The sequence below is a fragment of the Phoxinus phoxinus genome (genome assembly GCF_949152265.1).
Source record: "Phoxinus phoxinus genome assembly, chromosome: 17".
Classification (NCBI taxonomy): domain Eukaryota; kingdom Metazoa; phylum Chordata; class Actinopteri; order Cypriniformes; family Leuciscidae; genus Phoxinus; species Phoxinus phoxinus.
In genome coordinates, this window is record NC_136892.1 from 5533421 (window position 1) to 5556399 (window position 22979).

The 22979-nt window shown below is 35.8% G+C and overlaps 3 protein-coding genes across 4 annotated transcripts in view; 2 read left to right on the forward strand and 1 right to left on the reverse strand.

Moving 5' to 3' along the window:
* rad50 (RAD50 homolog, double strand break repair protein) overlaps positions 1 to 1260 on the forward strand; it is a 43542-nt gene extending 42282 nt beyond the window's left edge. For both annotated transcript variants that reach the window (XM_079586794.1, XM_079586793.1), the window contains exons 24-26: positions 201 to 343; positions 462 to 595; positions 714 to 1260. In XM_079586794.1, coding sequence (XP_079442920.1) covers positions 201 to 343; positions 462 to 595; positions 714 to 900 — 464 coding nt within the window. In that variant the 3' untranslated portion in view covers positions 901 to 1260. The remainder of the gene's footprint in view (positions 1 to 200; positions 344 to 461; positions 596 to 713) is intronic.
* A 3557-nt stretch (positions 1261 to 4817) lies between these two features.
* Positions 4818 to 6179, forward strand: il13 (interleukin 13). The gene is made up of 4 exons (XM_079586798.1): positions 4818 to 5138; positions 5241 to 5291; positions 5522 to 5641; positions 5731 to 6179. The coding sequence occupies exons 1-4, from the start codon at positions 5004 to 5006 to the stop codon at positions 5830 to 5832; spliced, it is 408 nt and encodes a 135-aa protein (XP_079442924.1). The 5' UTR covers positions 4818 to 5003; the 3' UTR covers positions 5833 to 6179.
* Positions 6180 to 16383: 10204 nt separating this feature from the next.
* pou4f3 (POU class 4 homeobox 3) lies at positions 16384 to 18813 on the reverse strand. Its single transcript, XM_079586559.1, has 2 exons — positions 18649 to 18813; positions 16384 to 18377 (listed from the first exon to the last, which is right to left on the reverse strand). Exons 1-2 carry the CDS (start codon positions 18742 to 18744, stop codon positions 17475 to 17477), a joined length of 999 nt encoding a protein of 332 aa, XP_079442685.1. The 5' UTR covers positions 18745 to 18813; the 3' UTR covers positions 16384 to 17474.
* Positions 18814 to 22979: the final 4166 nt, after the last annotated feature.

The following is a 22979-nucleotide window of genomic DNA, read 5'->3' on the forward strand; positions in this document are numbered from 1 at the left end:
AAACTCTTAACCAAAATATGGTCATGTCAAAGTGTCTGAAGAGTTTTTGGGTATAATATGTCAGTTTACTTTATTTTGCTATCCTCACTTACATAAATTAACTATAGTGTCCTGCACCCACTAGTAAAAAAATTATATCTGAATATTTTTTGTTTGTTGTGACCTTTTGCCATAAGTGAGTACGTCCTGATCTCCCACAGACATTGAGTACGTCGAGATTCGCTCTGATGTGGATGATAACGCCTCTGCTGGCGTGAAAAGAAGGACTTACAACTATAGAGTGGTAATGGTCAAAGGAGACACGGCTTTGGACATGCGGGGACGTTGCAGTGCTGGACAAAAGGTCAAAAAGCAGCTTTGTGTATCTTGTGTTTCTCTATCACTCCAGTGAAAAAAAATGCAATCTCTCTTAGAATCACCCACGGTTCCCATTTAAATGTTTACTGCATGTTTGTCTGTAGGTTCTCGCCTCCCTCATAATACGGTTGGCTCTGGCGGAGACGTTCTGTCTGAACTGTGGGATTCTGGCGCTGGATGAGCCCACCACCAATTTAGACAGAGAGAATATAGAGTCCTTGGCACACGCACTGGTGGAGTGAGTTTTTATTAAAAAAAGGAAACACAATTTATTTACACCAAGAGCAACATGACCAAACAACACTTTTATTTGCCACTTTCACCAACTAAAAGATGTGCCATTGGTTTCTTTGCAGGATAATCAAGAGTCGTTCTCGCCAGCGCAACTTCCAGCTGCTTGTTATCACTCACGACGAGGATTTTGTCGAGCTCCTGGGACGATCCAACTATGTGGAGCATTTCTACAGGATCAGGAAGAACCAGGACCAGTGCTCAGAAATCACAAAGTGCAGTATCAACACACTCAACTCCTACCTGCACTGATGCCTCCGATCAGATGAGAGAGGAAAGACTGCTAGTCTATATTCAGAGGTGACACAGAATCAAAGTTCAATTTATTAGACGGTTGATTAGCATGATCTAAACATAAGGCATATCAGTCTCCATGTACCAAATCTGGGCCAAATCTAAGCACCTAGCAGTAAATTGTACATTAACCATACTTGCATTAATTGTCGAGTTAAATTGAATGCAACAATTTACATAAGAATGGTTTTGCGTAAAATTTACACAAAAATGTGTTCTGTTTCATGAAAGGCACAATGTGATTGAACTTTACTAACATTAGTTTGTACATTTATTTGCCTTCTTCTGAAATATAAAAAAAATATTTTCTTGTTCTAATTTCTGAATCATGATCTAATTATTTGTGACCTCACGTCATGATCTGTAATAGTGGCATCAAACATATTTGGATTAGGGCTGTCGATTGATAAAAAAAAAAAGTAGTAAAGAGTAATTGCGCCTAACATTTAAAATTTGTAATTATCAATATATGTTAAATATTTTATATTTTCAATGTATGTTTAATGGAATCTTTTTACTAATTAAGATCCGTATCACTGATACCAATACTGGCATTTATATGCTGTACACCCAAAGTGCTTTACAATCATATCAGGAGTCTCTCCTCAACCACCACCAGTGTGAGCATCCACTGGGATGATGCGAAGGCAGCAGTGCGCTCACCGCACACCAGCCAATTCAGTGGATGAGGATTATTAGGAGGCCATGATTGATAAAGGCCAATGGAGGGAATGTGGCCAGGACACCGGGGTTACACCCCTACTCTATACGAGAAGTGCCATGGGATTTTTAATGACCACAGAGAGACAGGACTTTGGTTTAACGTCTCATCTAAAGGAAGGACGTGCTTTTTTGACAGTTTAGTGTCCCCAGCATTATACTGGGACGTTAGGACCCACACAGACCACAGGGTGAGCAGCTCCCCCTACTGGCCTCAACCTAGTTTTCCCAGGTCTCCCATCCAGGTACTGACAGACTCAACTCTGTGGGAATCCAGTCCTGGGCTACAGGTTATATGGCTGCCGACAATTATGATGCCTCTACTAATTGGATTTATTTTTCTTCAATTTCTGGGCATAAAATTGCAAATTAACTGAATGTTTTTATTTATCATTTAATGACAATTACAGAACATAAAACTGAACTTAAAACAATATTCACATAAACTATTATAAATGATACATATATGCATTTAGTTGTGCCTAATATATAGTATTTTTGGTTCTGTTTGTGTCTCTATCAGCTCTCTCTGAATTGGTGTTGTCAGAACTTCCACCCCCCAAGCTTTAAAGTTTATTTTGCTCTTTTATTTTCATGATAAATAAAGAATTAAAATTACTAGTTAAAACATTTGGTATCAATATTATGGTAACTCTTTACAATAAGGTTCCATTTGTTCACAATTGTTATCTACATTAGTTAACACAAAATATTTTTATTTAAAAATAAAAGTTGTATCTGTCAATTTTAACTAACGGACCTGAGCTAACACAAATTACCAATGAACAGTTATTTTAACAAAATGTTTATGACTAAAGTTAACAAAGGTTAATACATATTTTAACAAGTGTATTGCTCAATGTTAGTTAATGCATTAACCAATGTGAACTAATGAAATTGTGAAGAATTAGCCAATATATTATGCGAGAATCGATCATATACTGTAACACTAGCCAAAGGATGCATACATTAGCATAGCTACTTTAATAATAAAAAAAAGATGCAATTGTGTTAGTTATTTTTTGTCAGCAAGCGGCAGCAGATCAAGCATAAATCATCACATCCATATATATATGTAGATTGGCATCTGAGCCATTTATTTAGTGCCTGCTTAAAACCTCCTAAACTTCTGACCATCTTTAGATTACCTGTTCCACAAACTTGTTGCTACAAACAAAAATGACTTTTTCCCTAAATTACTCTTAACTCTAGGAGGTACAAAATCAGTGGAGCTGCTCCTGGTGGAGTATCTATGAACATCTCTCACTCTATTCAAATAATTTTGGGGACAGTCCTGTACCATGCACTGGTGAATCTGAGAGACTCGATGTTGCATGCTTAGTTAGTATAATAATCTAAGGTTTAGTTAAAGTAATATGTTTGTTACATTAATAAGATAGAACGAATGCTTGTTACTTTAAGGGTTGGGAATGGAAGTGACGTGAAGGCTTGAATGTTTGTTTGCACACAGTTCGGTGATGTGAACGAGAAAACAGAAACAATAAAGAAGATGTGAAGTAAGCTCAAGTACGAGTCGTATTTACAGACATAACACTCGATCTTCTACTTTTTAACCACCCAATAGTCTCAAAATGAGACTTAACAAGATGAGATATCATGGGGAGGTTCAAAATAAGCCGTCTGAAGCCATTGTTTCAGGTGGTTTAGGACACCATTGTACCAAGAGGCTGAATTCGAGCACTTGCCAGAATCATCACTTTCTTATCCAGAAGCCTTGAGATCCTGGCCAAGAAACGTATTCTTTGATTTACCTTGGCAAGTACCTTTTGTGCTTGACCCACTCCAGACAAGTGGCAGTCCAGCACACAACCAAGGTAACTTACTGAGTCCTTTACATTCATCTCATTATCTCCAACTAAAACCTTAAATCCAGGGGATCTTTTCAGTTTTGTTTTTGACCCAAACAGTATGGCTTCCGTTTCCCCCAATGAAGCGATAGCCTATTGTCTGACATCCACCTGCTGACATCCGATAGTTATACACCGAGGGTTCTTTCGTTCTCATCTTTATGAGAAACCAATAACGCAGAATCATCTGCATATAAAAAAAAGTTCACATGAACATACAGACTTAAGGTCATTTATATATAGAAAGATCAATAATGAAAAAGAATGGACCCAAGACACTCCCCTGAGGGACCCCACATTCTATACATTGTGGTTGAGACATTGTTCCTCCAATATCCACACCTGCTTCCTATTCCTCAGATAAGAACTCACTCATCTAAGTCATTAAAACCAATGGCTTTTAATTTGCGTACCAAAATACCATGGTCAACGGTATCAAAGGCCTTCTGTATACATATACATGACCATACCACAAACATTTTTTTTTTTTTTTTATGAAAGATCAAAAGGATAAACAGTGCAGATTTATTTTTACTGCCCTTTTCAAACATATTTACCAAGGGTCACAATAATTTTGACTAAATAATAATAAATTAAAAAAATCCCAGCCCTAATTTGAATGCTTGAAAAAAATCTTTATCAAAATATTTTTAAGTATTTTAAAACTTATTTTAAAGCAATAAAGCACAAGCAGCCAAATCTATTGTATTAGATTTTAAATGATAAAACAATACATATACTGTGAAGAATTAATGAACTGTTTTATATATAGGTAGGACATGAGGGGAAATTACTTCATACATCACTAAAAAGTTATTAGTTTAAGCTAATTAACTTAATAGTTTTGAGAAAATGTGTTTTCAGGTGTTATTTGGTTTGATTATACATTTTAAATGCAACATGAAATTTTTTTATTTTTTTTTCATGTTATATAATATTTAAAAATTGTCTTTTAACATTTGAGTTCTGCCAACCAACATGTTAAATTGTTCGATTTTAACAGTTTTTATTCACCGGACCTTTGATGCTGTTATCTGTATGACTAATTGCAAGTATGAACACATGCAGATTTGCAGCAAAAGCTATCAGTATTGATCAATTGATTTTGTAATAATGAAACTTATTTGCACAAGCAAACATAATGAAGATGTGGCCCTCAGAACCCCATCTAGAGGCTTGTTACTCAAAATCATCATGATCTTTCTTAGCAGTTTGTCAGTCACAGTTCCAGGAAATCAGGACAATATGACAAACTTTATCAACCACATCTCAATCAAGATATTCAGTGAGCGCGCCATAATCAGCCAATAAACGTCGCTTCGCTTACGATGCAAAAAAAAGAGAAAAAAAGCTAGATAGCCAAGTCTTGCCTTTGTGAGAGTGTATATATACTCAGCGTACAGCAGAGAGGGCATCAAGTACCTCAGGCATTCAAGCAACCAAAGTCTTGAGAAAACCAAGCTGACAGACAAAATGATGAAGACTATTCTACTGCTCGCTTTCGCTCTATTCGTTTCCGGTGCTCCTGTGAACGAAGGAAAGACTTTATTGGGAGAGCTTCTTCGTCAGCTGGACGGCGCAATGAAAAATCTCCCAGTGGAGCCCGAGGTAAGACTTAACTTTAGTATAGTAACTATTGTAAGTCAAAACTGTATACGTTTAGATACTGAGCAGAGCATGATTAATATTAATTTTACCTGTTATTTCTAGGGGAAAGAAATCTTCCTGGAAGATCTGAAAATGGATGTCTCGTGCTCTGGGGTGAGGAACATTTGCATTAACTCAGAACAGTAACATTAAGAACTATCCAGCATGTTTCTTCCATGGTCAGAGCCTAATAAGCTTTTTGGGGTTAATCGTTTTTGTGGACTTTTGCTTATGTGGGAACATTTATGAGTAGTTTAAAATATTTTTGCAGCTTTTATAATGCTAACATTTGAATTGGAAGGTTTTGAGCCCTGGTCTTACCTGTGATCTCAATATCATTGCAGCTTGCGTTCTGCCAGGCTGAGCAAGAACTGAAGAAGGTTTCTGGGCTTTCTAAATATAACCATTTCCGTACTGATGGGACACTAATGAGGGATTTACATATGTATAACGTGCACAATAAGGTAAGTTGAACTCTGAAACTTGATGTCTTTTCCGTTCAATACCTCCATCCTACCAGAGTTGAATAACCGTGATATTTGCTGTCTTTCAGACCATCTGCAAACCTGTTGCTAAAGGCCCAGTTCAAATCGGCCTGCATGACTTCTTGAAAAGCCTCAAGAAATGTGTCCAGCATGCATTCAGCAAAAAATAATTTATAAAAGATCGTATTTATTTTTTTATCTTTATTAACATATTATTTTGTTTACATTGACTGTAGCTGTAGTCTATACAATTTTGTACCTGAAGAAAATTTGCAAAAATGTATTTATCATTCTTAAATATGTTCTGATGTATTTTGTAAAGTGCAGATTGTGTGCAGTATTTCTTTCAGTGGTTTAAAAATTTAGATATGTTTTACTTGCACTGAAACATCAATTTATAGAGCATTACTGAGTTTTTTTTATTGTATCTTAATGTTTAGATTGTTGTCTGGGCTGAGTCTTGACTGTAATAGATAAGGTGACCTTACAATATAATAAATACTAAAATACAATTTGATTTATGTATTACGCATCTTTATTTTATTGTATTAACTTGTGAACAAGATAATGAACTTTTATAATGCTTCTATATAGGATTTGGGGGTTTTAAAGAACCTGTTATGTTTGAAGCACTGTGAACTGCTCTTAAGGAGAAATGACTTAAACCATCGCATAATACTTTCATGTTATTTCAATCTTTTGTAGTGATTAAGTATTGTACGAGCTTTCAGCAAATTTAATTCAAATTAAAAAAGGATCTAAATATGAAGTGCCTAAAATAACCCTTTTAAGGTTTTATGCAGAACCTTTTCTTCTAAGAGTGTGCAAAATTATTAAAATGAATCATTGTGTTACATATATAATCTGCTAAAGACTAAAGATGCCTTTTTTGGGTAGTTAACACTGATTAATAATCATGCATGAAGCTATTAATCATTCATTTATTCATTCAATACATAATTTATGCTTGTTAAATATTTCATGATATGTTCACTGTTAATAAGGGATTAGTGTGTGTTTTCTTGAGGGTGTTGTCTGGGATCCAGAGGGCATATATCATGTGATCACAGAAGCTTTGATACACTGATCAAATTCTAGAATTTGATGTAATTTTTTCACCCTTTCATCTACAGTTTACATACTGATATTGTATAGAAAACAATCAGACCTGATATCCCTTTAGTGTTGCTTTATGCAGCTAAATTCACAGTTCATTTAGCGTAAACATTGTATCAATATGTGTGTTCCCTGGGAATCAAACTATACTTTACAAGGCAAAAATTAGCCTTGGCTCCTTCAGAACACTTTAGCAACCCTGGAAACCAACACAACGGCTTTACATTGTGGCACCAACTTGCTCCATTCAAGTGCAAATTGTCATTGTGTTGCCGTCCAATGGCACATACGCCCCCTTGCTTTCACATGTGCTTATAGCAGTGAAATGTAGACCAGTGTCCCATAGTGGGAGCTCAAGAGAACATGTGGAGTGATATATAACCACACTGCATGGGTGCATGTATTATTCAAAGGCAATTCAAGAGCCAAGTGTGCACACGTCCCACAATCCAGCACGCTTAAAGGGGCGCGAATGATCAGATACCTGTGCCTATCAGCCGCAGGGTCAACTCTATTACAGTGCTGGTGTCACGTAGCCTGGACTCGCTCTGGGTTCAAATAAAACGAGTGTCTTTGCACATTATATGCTAATGCCATTCCTCCAGGTATATGCTAATGCGACTCCTCACCGCAGCCGTACATTAAGTGATTCAGGATTGCACAATAAATAAATTAAAGCAATAAATGTTACAATTGTAACCAAAAAGGATTTTCTTTTTGTCCTTTTCATGTCATTCTCAGCTTACGCAAGGACTCTTTTCAAACATTTTGTAGATTGCTTCAGAATTTGCTGTTCTGTTTTTCATGTAATTATAAAAACATTTTAGGATTGAAGGTTTAAAATCTCCGTTTGACTTGCGTTATACATTTAGCGTTTAAAAAGATACATACCGGTACAGATGATTATATTCAGAGTAGTTACTTTTATAAGTTGTGTGTTACAATAATGCATTACTCCCTAAAAAATAATTACATAACTTAGTTACTTTTTATGGAAAGTAATGCATTACATTACTTTTTCTCACCTGGGCTGGGCTTTCTTGTTTGTTTTTTAATAACACACCAAAAAATGTGTTAAATTAATAAGTCTCAGGCAGAAGGATATGCAAATTCACGTCTGTGAATTTCACACTTCAGCAATAAAATCAAAAAGAAACACAAATGTGATGTTTATCTAAAGTCATTTTTGCTTATTAGTTGAATTCGATCATCGAAGGTCAGTAGCAAAGACATTGATTAATAAAGTGAGATTAAATACATAAAGTATATGTGTTATTTAACATTTAATGATTACAGGTTTGCTGGGTTTTTTTAACTATGTTTGTTGTAAATTTGAAAAAGTAATACGTTACTTTACTGGTTACTTGAAAAAAAGTAATCGGATATTGTAACTTTGTCAAGCGTTACTACCCCCAGCACCGATTATAGTTATCAAATTAAAATTTGTTCTTACATGCATTTAGTTGAATTTTGATCTGACAAAGCATTTCCCATAGCTGTGCCTAGTTTTATAATAATTATAATTTCTACTTTGAAATTAATATCAGATAATCACTAGAATGTAATCACACAAATACTATTTGATTTTCTCTATTTTATCAAAATGATGACATTATCACTCATAATGCCTATTACTTTATCACTCAATGTCCTTATATTATTTTAAACAAAAAATTGGTAACACTTTATTTTACAGTGTCCGATAAATGTGTTACATTGTACTTACCATAGTAATAACAGTAAGTAATGCATAATTAAATGCAACTAACCCTCAATCAAACCCTAATCCTACCCTAACCCATAGTACATCTTGTTAATTAATATTTCTCAGTATTTAAATATATAATTACACTGTAATGTTGTGGTGGATTTTTAATAGATAAGATAAACTTTCTTTTAAACTGACCATGATTCTAACATCTAAACTTTACTTCCATTTTCAGGCCTAACATGCTAACACTCTGAAACACAATGTACTAAACGTTCTGTTCGTTCTAATTGTGTCAATGGAAAGTTCTGAAGTGACCATGACAATATCAAAACTATACTGTCTGTAGTATGTCATGATATATTGAGCAATCAACTGAACTCTTAAAACTTTCCACTTCTTTTTGATGATTCGAGATCATTTTGCTTATGTCAGCAACAGAGGGAAAAAAGGTGGGGACTTGCTTGTCCAATTGAACCAATCATATTGTAGGGGACATGTTAGTCACGATGATTTTATTTGTTGTCTCTATAAAAACAGTTGTTTCCGTGTTCTCTGGTAGGATTCTCAATGGAATTTGTCTGAGATCTCCTGGCCGGGATTGAGGACATTTGCTGAAGTCTGTCTGTCATTATTGCTGCAGCAAGTTAGTTAGAGTTAGGGAACTCAGCTGAAGTCGACTGTAGACGCACTGGAGTATAGACTATATGTTGACGGAAGATGTTAGGGGACGTCGATTGGAGACGAGACCCAGATATGTAGTTAGGTTTAGGGAAAAAATCTACCACACTGTAAAACCTTAAAATGAAGTACCAAAAACTTTTAGTTGGTTCCACAAACTTTTTGTCAACACAACTTTTTCTGAAAACAAACAAAATCTTCAAAATAATGACAGAATTATAGCCTTCATGCTGAAGACCTATAGGCTCTGGTGTGTTAAATAGTTTGAAAAAGAATTACACTCAACTGAAGTAGATCTTATAAGTACCCTGCGTAATAACACCTTAAAACAAATGGCTGCTGTTTTTACTTTAAACTGTAAGATGATTTGTGTCTGTCTAAAACTGCGCTGTAGTCTCAGTCCGTTCATTTAAAGGTGCAGTATGTAAGAATGACAACTAGTGGTCGAAATAGATACTGCAGTCGAATTAAAAATATCGGAGATCGTTGTTTCTCCCTCCACTTGCTCCTCAGACTCGGGTTGCCAGTTTGAGCACACGCAACAGGAACGAGCGCAATGGATAATGAAAATTGGCAACGTATCAGTATCACAGACCAAAACAAAAACAAACATTCCAGCCTGGAAACGCACATTTCAAAGTAAAATAACTGTCTGTGGAAGTGTTTTTCAGAGAAACAAGTTTGTGAACTTAGCATTTCCTAAATATCTGCAAACATATTATGGTATTTTTATGCTTTAGTAGAGTGAAAAGGTTACATACAGCACCTTTAAAGTCAACATGAAATCAAAATGGGCAATTCTTATATTTTTTTAATGGAATGCAGCATTTATCATAAATTATTTATCCATGAATATCTTCTTTTTTTTATGCGCCCCTAGTAATCTTTAATCAAAATAACTTTCCTCCCTCTTGCAACAACATCTCTTATCTGATGATGTGTGTATTGGCGTGAGGGCGGGGCAACCTGTCACTCACATCATGAGATCCACCAATATCAAACTCACACACTGCATTTTTTCTTATTCAAGCCATCTCACTCAGATATATTGTTCCTGTCATATCAGGAAAATTGTATTTTCGAGTTGAAAGCACAATTACGCCGCCACAAAGTTGTAAATATCAGTGGGAAACTTGTGATTTTCTTTGAGCCATGACCTTGGGAGTGGAGTGGGAGTCAGTGATACCACAATACTTAAGTTATATGTATTTAGCATAAATGCCTGCACAAAATACAATACCATTGCAATATAACAATTAACCATATAAAGTTTACAGTGGCTCCATAAATTAATTAAAAACATTAAAAAGCAAAACTACCTGGTGCACATTCTTTGTTCTTTTTTTAAGTGATTTTAAGAACCTTGCTGTATTTTTGGGACATAACATTCAGAGAATACCAGTCAAAGCAGCAATCGTTCTCCCCTCCCCCCATAAGGTTCATGGCCTGCCCATCTCGGGAACTTGAGTATCAAAAATATCCCCGAGTGGTAAATACGACTTGAGAGGGAGTCCATGTCCAATTTTTGACTAACTCTTATTTCCAATAGCATGTGAAGGAAGCATTGAATAAGCAGCCTGGTCTCATTGTTAAAACATAGTTATTAATAAGTAATTTTCAAAGATAGAAAATGTACTTATTTGTACGTTTGGATAGACGCTGACACGTATAATAAGTATCGTATCTGCAACATTTAAACATAACATTAAGCATTAATAAATGCGAAAACGTGAAGACAATTGAATGCAAGAGTCAAAACATTAATGCCACGATTTTAATATGCATAAATAGGAATACATACAAATTTGTACGTCGGTAGAGTTGTTCATACGTAAATAAATTACGGTTTTGTGCTGTCAATACGTAAATGTTTTAGTGCTGTAAATACGTAAAAACGAACTATGAAGAGACACCGGTAAGTGGGCAATTACGGTTTCTGCAACTATGGGCACTTAAGTCCCAGTAGTGACATTTTTTATTTAAGTTCAAATTTGTCATTTGATGCTTCATAAATATAAACGTGTCAATGCACACCTTGACATACAAAATAATTAATAAATAATATGATTTAATGTAAAATGATGATGCATTTATAGGTCCAAACACCATTTTTGCTCATGTCCCACACCCGTGGTTTCAATGTTGAGGTCCTTAAAATTAGTTCATTCTTTTACAATGACATTATTTAAAATTAATTAGTTTTATATACATATGACTTTACACCATCTTAAAGTTATTTTTTTGTTTACTGATTGTTTATATGATTTTTTTCATCTCAATAAACCGTCCCACACTTTTGAGTCCTTACCGCAACACTGAGTTAATTGAGATCTTAAGTATTTATTGTGCATCCTTACCATTCAGCTTAGTAATTGTGTATTTTGAATTACATTTTAATAATGTATTTATATTACTGTTGAATACATATATATTTGTTGCTAAAAGTCAAAACGGATGTATCAGACATTGCCCAGCTGTCAGTTATCTGCAATATTAGCAAAAATGGTATTTCCGCAGCACGTCTTTACCGCAGCATTTTTAGGTGTTGCGGTAAAGACTTTGTTGCGGTATAAATACAAACTCTTGGTTTATACTGTATATTACATTGATCAGCCACAACATTTAAACCACTGATAGGAGTGAAATTGAATTTCATGAGTTGGAAGCAGAGAAAAGAGTAATTGAAAAGCTCTGAGTGACTTTGACAAAGGCCAAATGGTGATGGCAAAACAACTGCATCTCCAAAACAGCAGGTCTTGTGGGGTGTTTACGGTCTGTGGTGGTTAGTACCAAAAGAGGTGAAAGGAAGGACAACCTGTGAACAGGGTCATGGCAAAGACTCACACATGCACATGGGGTGCAAAGGCTCGCCTGCCTGATCCGATCACACAAAAGAGCTAATGGAGCTCAAAAAATTGCTGAAAAACGTAATGCTGCCCATGATAGAAAGGTGTCAGAACACACAGTGCATAGCAATTTGCTGGTTTCCAAAGTGCCTATGATGACCCCTGTCCATGCTGGTTTGGCAGCATGAGGAGAAACTAAATGGTATTATAAGGTGGTTTTAAAGGGGTGGTTGATTATGATTTCACTTTTTTAACTTCAGTTAGTGTGTAATGTTGCTGTTTGAGCATAAACAACATCTGCAAAGTTACTAAGCTCAAAGTTCAAAGCAAAGGGAGATATTTGCTTTTAAAGAAATTGCTTGTTGACTACAACAAACGGCTGGTATGAACTACACTGGGGTTAGTGACATCACCAACCCTAGAATTTACATAAACCCCGCCCCTGAACACAATTTATAGATGATCATGACAGAATATGCTAATCAATGAATAGAAGATAACAAATTCATCAACTAACCATTCAGAAATGTCCTGTTCCTTCTACACGGTGCCACTTCTAATTGAGTCTCTCCATCATTGTCTGAATCCGGTTTGAACATAAAAGGCTAAAAGTTTTAGAAATTTTCAGTGCATGTGTGTGTGAGGTAAAAGGACACAAGCTGTTGAAGCTCCGCCCCCTGTTCCATGAGCAGCTGCTCATTTGCATTTAAAGGAACAGACACAAAACTGTGCGTTTTTTGCTCACCCTCAAAAACTGACCATTTTAACATGCTATATAAAAATATCTGTTGGGTATTTTGAGCTAAAACTTCACACACACACACTCTGGGGATATTAGAGATTTATTTTACATCCTGTGAAAAGGGGATTATACCACCCCTTTAATGCTGTGGCTGATCAGTGTGTATTGCAAATATTAAATCTATTGTAAACTAAATATAAACACATGTCATTTTGATACCAGATTAACCTACAATAAGATGATAGAAGGGGGGTAATGAGAAAAGACCCAAAAAGATATGAAGAGTTATCTAAAAAGCATTACAACAACAACAAAAAGACAGTGGAGGATAAACTAAATAAACCAGAGGACAAAACAAAATACTGAAGGCCTCAAATTAAGTTTGTTGTTACAATAGAAATTCATACATGTATTAGTATTTGAAACAAGAAAATAATTTTGTCCCAGCCTTTTCTGCAATACCTGTTACTGTTTTTCTCTACAGTATTGTTAAGGTTACATTATTAACGTGCCATTATAATTGTGTCCTTACTGATACAAACTGTCATTACCGCAGCAATAATTTATTAATTATCAGATTTTTGTTTGCAACAATTATTTTAACGCTTCAGTAGAGATGATTTACACATTAAAATGATAATATGTGTCATAAAAAGCGAAATGTTTTATCTTTGGCATGTATGAAAGCAATTGATATCTAAGGTTAACATCAAGATTTTCCATGGAATAAAGAAAATCATAAAACACCCTAATTTTAAATACATTTTTAATATTAGTTTTTACAAAAATGGACAAATCTTGAAAGTAACTAACTATGTAAATGTATTAAAAAAATATATAGAAATTATAAAAGAAACGTTTAAATTTAACGTTATTGTAATGTTGCTGAAAGCCAATAAAAAAATAAAGTCAAAAGTGCCAGTAGTTCCAGAAACACCAAAATTCCCCAAAACGTAAAATAGTTACGAATCGCCTAGATGAGTATGAGTTTGACATTGAAGTATGAGCTACAAAGAGAATCTAACACGACGTTGAAGACGCGCCCAAATTTCACCTCTGAAGGACGGCCTCAAGTTTCCCGGTAACAGTATCCCCTTGGATAACCCCGTGAGTTATCGCTTGGAGACACCGCGGGCAAATGCCTAAGGTGGCTTGGCGTGTGATGATGATAGGAACGGACTAATAAAGCACACCGGGTTCGCGGTCTTCCTCCGCATTGGCTGCATCTCATATGTTGCTGCTGGCGCTGTATGAATAATTAAAGCGCCGGTGTCTTAACTCTGCCGTTCTCGTACGCGGACTCGGAGTGTCGGCCCGAGAACAACCGCTTGTCCCGCAGAGGGAGAGGGGGTTCGCCACATCTTCCAGGAGACCTCCACCCTCATTCTGTCAGATCTTCTTTGCTCTGAAATAAAAACATGAATTCACTTTCTCTCTCTGTCTCTCTCAGACACGCATGTCTAGCAACCCCACGTTCTCAAGGCGGCTAGGCTATCATAAAAATAAAGGTATTCTTTAAATAGCCACTTTAGAGTTGATTGCTTTGAACATTAAGGTTCCTGCACGCGCTTCTTTAGATCTAGAAACGAAATAGTTTTTTTATGTGTGTGTGGAATTTATAAAACGACCTGAAAAGCGTTGTTGCTGTATTTATTTTCATACTTTACGTAGGCCTATTGTCAGTCAGATAATTTCCATAATTAGACAATCTTTTTTTTTCTTTTTTTTTTTTACAGAATTTCCCAAAACAAATGTATGAAATAAGAAATTTAATTTAATTAACTCACTATTATAGGCTACTTCCCCTGCGATTTCCTTGAATTTTCGAGTTACTAAAAAAAACGTTATTCCAATCCATTTAGAGTTCTTGATTAGGCTATTTCTATTCAGGATTTCCCTATAGGCTACGAAACAAATAAAAAGAGCTGTGTTCAGTTGATTATAAGAGTAGGCTATGACTATGAGTGTTTCATGGGTTTCAAATTACATCCCTTTAGAATTTTTTGAGTGGGGAAAAAGGTGATGAAAACCCAAATAGCCTGAAATGAAGCAACAGTTCTTCGAACATTTCTCTGAAACATGCCATAGGTTGTTCTCATGACACATGAGTTCCTGGCCTCTGCCTTTCAGTAGACGATCAATAATTCAGTCCCCACCACTGGCCACATGCCCTGCTCTCTGCTCAACTTAGATTGGTTTACACCGTTGTTTGAGGGTTATGATATAAAAAAAAAAAGTATTACCGATCTTAATTATTCATGATCCGCCTTCTCCAATGAATTTAACCCTCCTTCATAATCCCATTAGTTTAACTACTTAAATTTGGACTGATGATCGTTCTTGGCAATTAGGAAAGTTTATCATTTGGGCTAGGGGTGAAACTGCAGTGCTATTAGAGTTACGTAGCCTATTTTAAACTTTAGAACTTAATGTTATACTTAAGAAGTAGCCTATGCTAAAACGAATTTGTGCAACATAAAATTGTCATGCAATTGCCTTATTACAAATAAAAGAAAAAGAATAGCCCGCACTGACAAATAGGCTGAGGCTACATTTGAGCATTAGTTCTTTTTTACTGTATAGCCGATGCATTTTCAAAAAAAAAAATTAAAAGAAGAGGAAAATAAAACACAATACACAACTATTTTACATTTTGTGTAATGTAAAAAAAAAAAATTAACTGAAGTAGCCTACTTGTGAACTGTTCGGCTCTAAAATTTAAAATGAACTAACTCTAACTCTTAATTTAGTCAAACAAAATCGGAAACGTAAGCCCAGGCCTAGCCTATATATCACATTTATCAACCTTTTTACTTTATTTAAACATACCAACACTTAAATAATAACTGTCTAACTTTCTTAAGATGATAAGCTATCTATATTTGTTGTTGTTATTATTATAATTTTGTATTCAGTAATGCATGTAAATCTACAGCGTCGTCTTTAACATAACTTCACAATTACTTCTTGAAACATGACAGTGAACTAACGATCGTCGTCTTACCTGAACAGCGTCTCTTCTCCTTCCCTTGAGCCTGTAAGAAGCGTTTCCTGACTAACAACTCTCCCTTCAGCTCTCTGCCTGTTTTATACCAATATACAATTAATATTGCATCGCCATTACTTAATAATTTCAAATCCCTCTCTGCACAAAAGCCGTGACAGACATTTATTATTCAGCGGTGTCTCATTCTTAAAGTTGGAAAACCAGAGATAGAAAAGAGGGGGAAATAAAGTTGGCTTCAATTCTTCTCTTTGTTCTCTCTATGTAAATATTCTTTAAATTATATGGTGATTGGTCTATATTATTTCATTAATGTTTAATCACAATTGAACTGAAGCTTATTAATAAAACAACGCAAGTCTTAAAAATTAATGATATTACAAGGATTTTGACGCTTCGTTGTAGGCCAATATTGTTTATGTAAGATGAAAATGGTGCATATATTTATATATAGGCTATATATAAAAATTACAGTAGGCCTATTATTATTATTATTATTATTTTATCCTGACGTGATACGAAACCAGACACGTTGTCCTGTTTTGTTTTTGTCTTTTGTGTTTTTATATATATATAGCCTATGTGTAATTAAAATAATGATAAAAAAAAGTCCACAGAGGTTTTGCAAAAAAATCAACAATTTATTAAATAACATTCAAAGTCACACATTTTGCAAAGTGGAGTTTAAAGTGAGAGTGATTGCAGTGGCTACATAATGCAAATCAAATAGCAGCATTCTTTACACCATCAGTTTTTGCATATTAGGATCACTTCGACTGATGATCGAAAAATATTAATATAAAATATATATTTAGTGACGTTTTGTGAGAACGTGATTTCCACCATGTATGCAGTCACATCATGACAAGACATTCAAACGAATATTACAAACGCTATACACACATTTCAATGGACATTTCATGTGATAGCCTACTATCGTAACTTGTGCGCAAATTGTATAGTAATATAAATAAGTCTTTAAATACCAAAAAACACACGTACACACTTCAAAATATAATTTTACGTGTGATAATACTGAAACAAAGTTGTTTAGTAGCCGTTCAGTTAGTCTCCTATAAATGTATTCAGAGTTTGATTATTTCAAATTAAAGCTTTTAAGGATCAAACAGTATTGTTTTATAATGTAGTGGTAAATTAATATTTATTTTGTTTTACTAAAATAAAAAAATAAAAATTACATTACGATGCCCATGTTACACAGTGCATGGTGCACAATCAGCTTCATAAAATAATTACACATTAAGTGCTCCATGTTTTTCGTTAGTTTTGCTTGCTCGTATAGCTAAATACAAAGTAACATGAACTCTGTAATGTAAACTGTGATCACAGATTAATCAATATCATTTCAAGTTTGTTTAAAAGGTCAAAGTGTGCGAATTATTCGATGGCCTTCGTGGATTGAGACATTTCTGCCTCTAACTTTCGGGTTGAGGTTTCTCGATCTCGCACAAACCAAAATGACTAACTTTTTAGGTTAAACTGAAACGTAAAAATACAGATCCTTTACACAGAAACCTCGTGTTTTGACTTGAGGGGTAGACACGCTTTTATTGGAGACCCCGTGGAATAATTCGCACACTGGTTACATCAATTGTGGAGGCAATTATGAAATGTCTTTATAGGCTTATAATGCTTAAAAGAAGAAATTTAGATCCCTGTGGTGTTCCTAAAATGTCTCCTTTGCTCTAACAGCTTTAGTGCACTGCTGAATATTTCATCCGTTTCTGTTTTTGCCGTTGATTGCAGAACCAAACCCGAACCACGTTCTTCTTTAGATCCAACTTCTCCGCGATTGCCGCGATTTTCTCCGACGACGGTCGCGGTTGGATGGCGAAATACGCCTCGAGCGATCGCTTCTCCGGAGCCGCGATGGACGTTCGCTTTCGTTTCCTCTCGTTCCCGTTAAAAGGGTCCGGTTTCCCGTTTTTCTCCCGGTAAGCCGCTTCAGCCTCCTCCAGCCAGGCTTGGAGAACGGGTTTGAGGGCGATCATGTTGTTGTGGGAAAGCGTTAGGGACTCGAACCTGCAGATGGTGCTCTGACTCAGCGAGCCGACCCCCGGTATCTTGAGGTTAGCGAGGGCAGAGCCCACATCAGCCTGGGTCACTCCGAGCTTTATCCTCCGCTGCTTGAACCTCTCCGCGAACGCCTCCAGCTCTCTGGGATCGGACTCCACGTCGTTGACGCACGCCATCCCGTTGTGGACCGACAGGGCGTGCGGGTGGCCCATGGCCATGGCTTGGTGTAAGTGACCCATTTGCAGGTGGTGCTGGTGGGCTTGAGTGCTCATCTCCGGCGGCGCACCCATGCCGCTGACCGATAAACTCGAGGAAATGTGGTCGAGCAGATCCCCCTCAAGGGTCTGGTGGCTGAGGTGGTGGTGGTGGTGGTGGTGCGAGGGCAGGTTGGATGACGGGTGGGATATGGGCACTGTGGACGAAGAAGAGGTGCAGGGCACGCTGCTCATGGTATGGTAGGTGACGTCCGTCTTGAAAGGGTGACTCTTGCCGTGACTGTGAGACACCAGGTCAGCCGCTGCCAGAGCTTCAGCGCGGGCCAGCAGACTCTCATCAAAGCCGCTGAATATATTGCCCTGGAGCTGCAGGGAAGAGCGCGCACATGGAAGTCAGTGGGGAATTGTGTCAACTCTGGATTAAAGAACATTCCCAAGCACCCTCCTCAAAAGCACAGGTCATAAAAATTAATATGAAAGCAGCAGCTTTGCTTGGATAGGCATGTGGGTGAGGGAGAGAGGGAGTCAGAGGGAAAGAAAGGAGAGGCTGGGGAGGGAGGGATGGAAGCTGGAGCAACTCAAAACACCTCAAAGTGACAGAATGGAGACAATACGAGGAGTTTAGCGCGAGACGTACCTGCGGGGCAGGTAGACACACCCGCCGCATGCCCTCGGAGCTCGGGTGCAGCGCAGGGTGCATGGAGAAGTGCTGCTTGCCGTTCATGGCCATCATCTTCGGTGCGCACCTTGCAGGTGAGTGGACCTGACATGGAGGCGACGCGGCGCTCTGGCTCGACGCTCCTCGTGTGTGCGGTTTCCATTGGCAGCGCCTCCCGGGCTCTACACACACACACACACACACTCCTCACACCGCCCTCCCGCCTCCACCTGTTCCTCTATTCAACTTACAAGATGCGAGACGGGAAAGCTTAAGCTTCTGTAGGATAGGCTACTTACCACATGAAAAATGTTAGCCAGTATTTCAATAATTTTACTCATCAGCGAATAGAAAAAAAAAAGATATATCTTTAATTTATTTTCAATTATTTTATTTTTCCTATTTATTTGAAATGAAATAATATATTGTAATTTCATGTCAATTTACTTGGTTTAAAATGTAAACGGAATTGATAAATAAAATGTTATTGTTAATCGTTTTATTATTCATTGCGAAAACAGTTTTTAAAGTGTTAAAAAAAATCAATAACAATGTTATATGCATTATATATGTTATAATACTTTTATTATTTTTTTGTGTGTGATTTTAAAAATGGAAAACCAGATGTAGACAGTTTGTTCTTAAACTTCACAATAAATAATAGTATCTCCTGAACTTGTAATTTCAGAGTAGGCTACATCAAATGTAATGGATAATCATAGAACATTTTTGTCTATTTCAATGCGCAGGAAGACCAATCATTTACAGCTTACATTATTTCCATAATCATTAGAAATAGGCCTATGCTGTGTAGTTATTTAGTGTATTAGTAAAATACTAAATGAATATAGTGCTATATGCATTACGAGCCAGGGTTGAAAACTTTTTGAATTTGAAGATCAATGTATATTGTATATTCTATTTCATTTGGACGTCTTCATCCTGTTCAAAAGTTTTCAACCCCCGGCTCTTAATGCATTGTGTTTCCTTCTGGAGCATCAGTAATGTTTGAAACTTTTTTATTAGTTGTGTTTGAGTCCCTCAGTTGTCCTCAGTGTGAAAAGATCTCAATAGTCACTGCTGGACAGGGTTCAAATATGCAAACGCTGCTGGAAAACTGAAGAATTTGCTGGACCTGAAGGGTTTTTCTGAAGAACATTGGGCAGTTTAACTGCTCAGGACAAACAAGGGACTCAAGAACAACCATCATAAAACAAAAACAAAAAATAGCCGTAACGTCACACAGTATAAAGAATCAAGGGTATGTAAACTTTTGAATGGGGTCATTTTATAAATTCAGCATTTTTTTTTGTCTTGTGGACTATATGTAAACATCTTAAAATGTCTTATTCAGATCAGTACTAAACAAAAAATATGCATTTCGTATGATCCCTTATTGTGTTCAAATAATGCGCATGATGTATATTCCCCTATAAAAATGTATATTTTTAAAGAAAATCTCCATATGATCACATCAACTTGAGGAAAGTTGATGCTCGCAGTCGATGGCAGGAACTTTCACCTTGGCTGACCCCTAATCTTCATCAGCTGTGGCGTCTGAGAGCCGCTGTCACCTGCCCGTCAACTAAACAATAAGAGTTCAACACTTTAATGCTCTATTCAATATATAGATCCATATATAGCTGTTGATACCAATGATTTTCAAACTCAGTATTAGAAGAAAATGTAAGACAAAAAAAAATTGGACAAGCAAAAAAAAAAAAAATCGTATGAAGTCCTTTTATATGAGCACCACTGAATTCCCCAGTTCAAATTGGTTTGGTGAATAAGTGAATGGCATTGCAGTTGGCCACTGGAAGTACACACCTGTTCTTCTGTGTCTGGGTGACGTGGCGGAGAGAAGCCAGTGCAGTGACACAGATGCAGCATCCGATCTCATCCAGCTCTCCTGTTCCCCCAGACGCTCAATTATTCATCCGCTATGTGGCGGGCATCCATTACCTCGCTGGCATTTTCTCATTCATTACGCAGATTAACAATGCATACTTTTTTTTTCTTTAAAGTCTTGGCAAAATTGTAAACAGTCTTGTTGTGCCAACTGTGTCATGATATTCCCTAATCTTGCTTATGATACCTTTTATGATAAAGTCATGTCCCTATCCTTGCAAGATAAAGTTTCAAGTCATGAATATTTTACAAGCATAACCTAAAAATGCCCCATTCATAGCCCATCGGTTCATCTTGATTTACATGAACAGTTACTTTTTCCAGTGTTTGTGTAATCTTGAATTGAGCGTCAAAATAAATTGAATTTATTGTTTAATCTGTCATGTGGTTCTTTTTTATTTGTGGTCAAAAGCTTCTTTGATACTCTAAATATCCAAAACTATATACATACAGGTTTAACCCTGTTGCTTTTTCGGGGATCTTGAGATTTGCCTTTCTGTTGGTTTGGTGGAAGTAATGTCCACAATTAAGTGTTTTATTATTTGTCAAGACAAATAGTAGGCTACGTATGTTGTAAAATATTACAAGACATAAATGTAGGCCTGATGGATCAATGGGGTTTACCTTTCTGGATGTAATAAAATAGGCGACATTAAAAGGCAGTAAATGTTAACATTTACTGGGGGAACTAAGTAGTTTAGCATAATCTTTATCTTTAAAAATGATTTCTTACAGTATTAAGAATTATTTATCTAAAAAGTAATGGCCTATAGTTTCAACACAGTAAAAAGTTACAAACTGTAATGTTTAAAAATACGAATAATATTTAAAGCTACAATATGGGATATATATACAAATATATCTTATCACAGCATATATATATATATACATACATATACAGGTGAAACTCGAAAAATTATAATATTGTGCAAAAGCTCATTTATTTCAGTAATTCAACTTAAAAGGTGAAATTAATATATTATATATACTCATTACATGCAAAGTGAGATATTTCAAGCCTTTATTTGTTATAATTTTAATGATTATGGCTTACAGCTTATGAAAATTCAAAATTCAAAATTAGAATATTGTGAAAAGGTTTTCATTGCAGTAAGCCATAATCATCACAATTATAACAAATAAAGGCTTGAAATATCTCACTTTGCATGTAATGAGTCTATATAATATATTAGTTTCACCTTTTAAGTTGAATTTCTGAAAAATGAACTTTTGCACCATATTCTAATTTTTCGAGTTTCACCTGTACGTGTATATATATATATATATATATATATATATATATATATATATATATATATATATATATATATATATATATATATATATATATATATATATATATATATATAAACAGTGATTTCCCTGAGGTTGCAATGTTGACAAAACTCTCTCTTAAATGTGAAATGATGTGTGCCAATCCAGCGGTCAAATGCTGTGTGTGTCTCAGTTATCAGTGATCGGCTCAGGACTAGTGTCTGTGTGTGTGCAATTCCACAAATCTGGAAGACCTTCTGAACATATATAAGCAGTAGACTTTAATAGAAATGAAAATTTAAAAGATAAAAAAGAATCAATGAATTATGAATAATTTACCATGGTGAGAATAACATGTAATCATGTAACAAGAAAGTAACTGTAGTCTGATTACAAGTATTTTAACACATATAATATAATATAATTACAAGTACTTAATTTTTGGAATCTGATTATATAATCCAGATTACATGTAATCAGCACTGTTGGTTCCATTTAAATGCACATTGTAAAAAATACTTGTAAAAAAGTAATTATTGCGATGATTACAAGGAAATGTTTATATTTAATTGCTTAATATTTTGTTAACTACAATAAGGTTTCATTATTTCATGTAAGTTAATGCATTAGCTAACATAATAAAAACGGTTAGTTCCAGACCTTGATCCTGATTGGTCAATAGCTGTGTTTTATTTATGATAAAGCATGGCTATGACCACTTCACCCAACGGTTAGCAACCATCCTACACCAACATAAACAATCAATATACTTCCATGTATTATGTATTTCAGCAAAATTAACTGGTTATTATTTACATTACGAATTATGAGCGGCCCTTGCTGGCGTTATGTTGCATCATTCACCTTTCATTTTGAAGCAACGCCCTTCCCGCTGTCAAAGAGTCTTCTCATATCCCCCTGAGACCCAGCAATGGAGTTTTTTCCTCTGTACGTTATATTTAAGCAAATTTCTTTGAGACCATATAAGACACCGTTTTAAGTCTGGATGTCTTGTAAAGAGCACATTCAGGGATTTTCAGTGATACCAAATGTTTGGAGGCCATTTTCAGTGATACCAAATGTTTGGTTTGTTCACCATGGCAATTTCCTCTCCTTGGTCTTTAAAT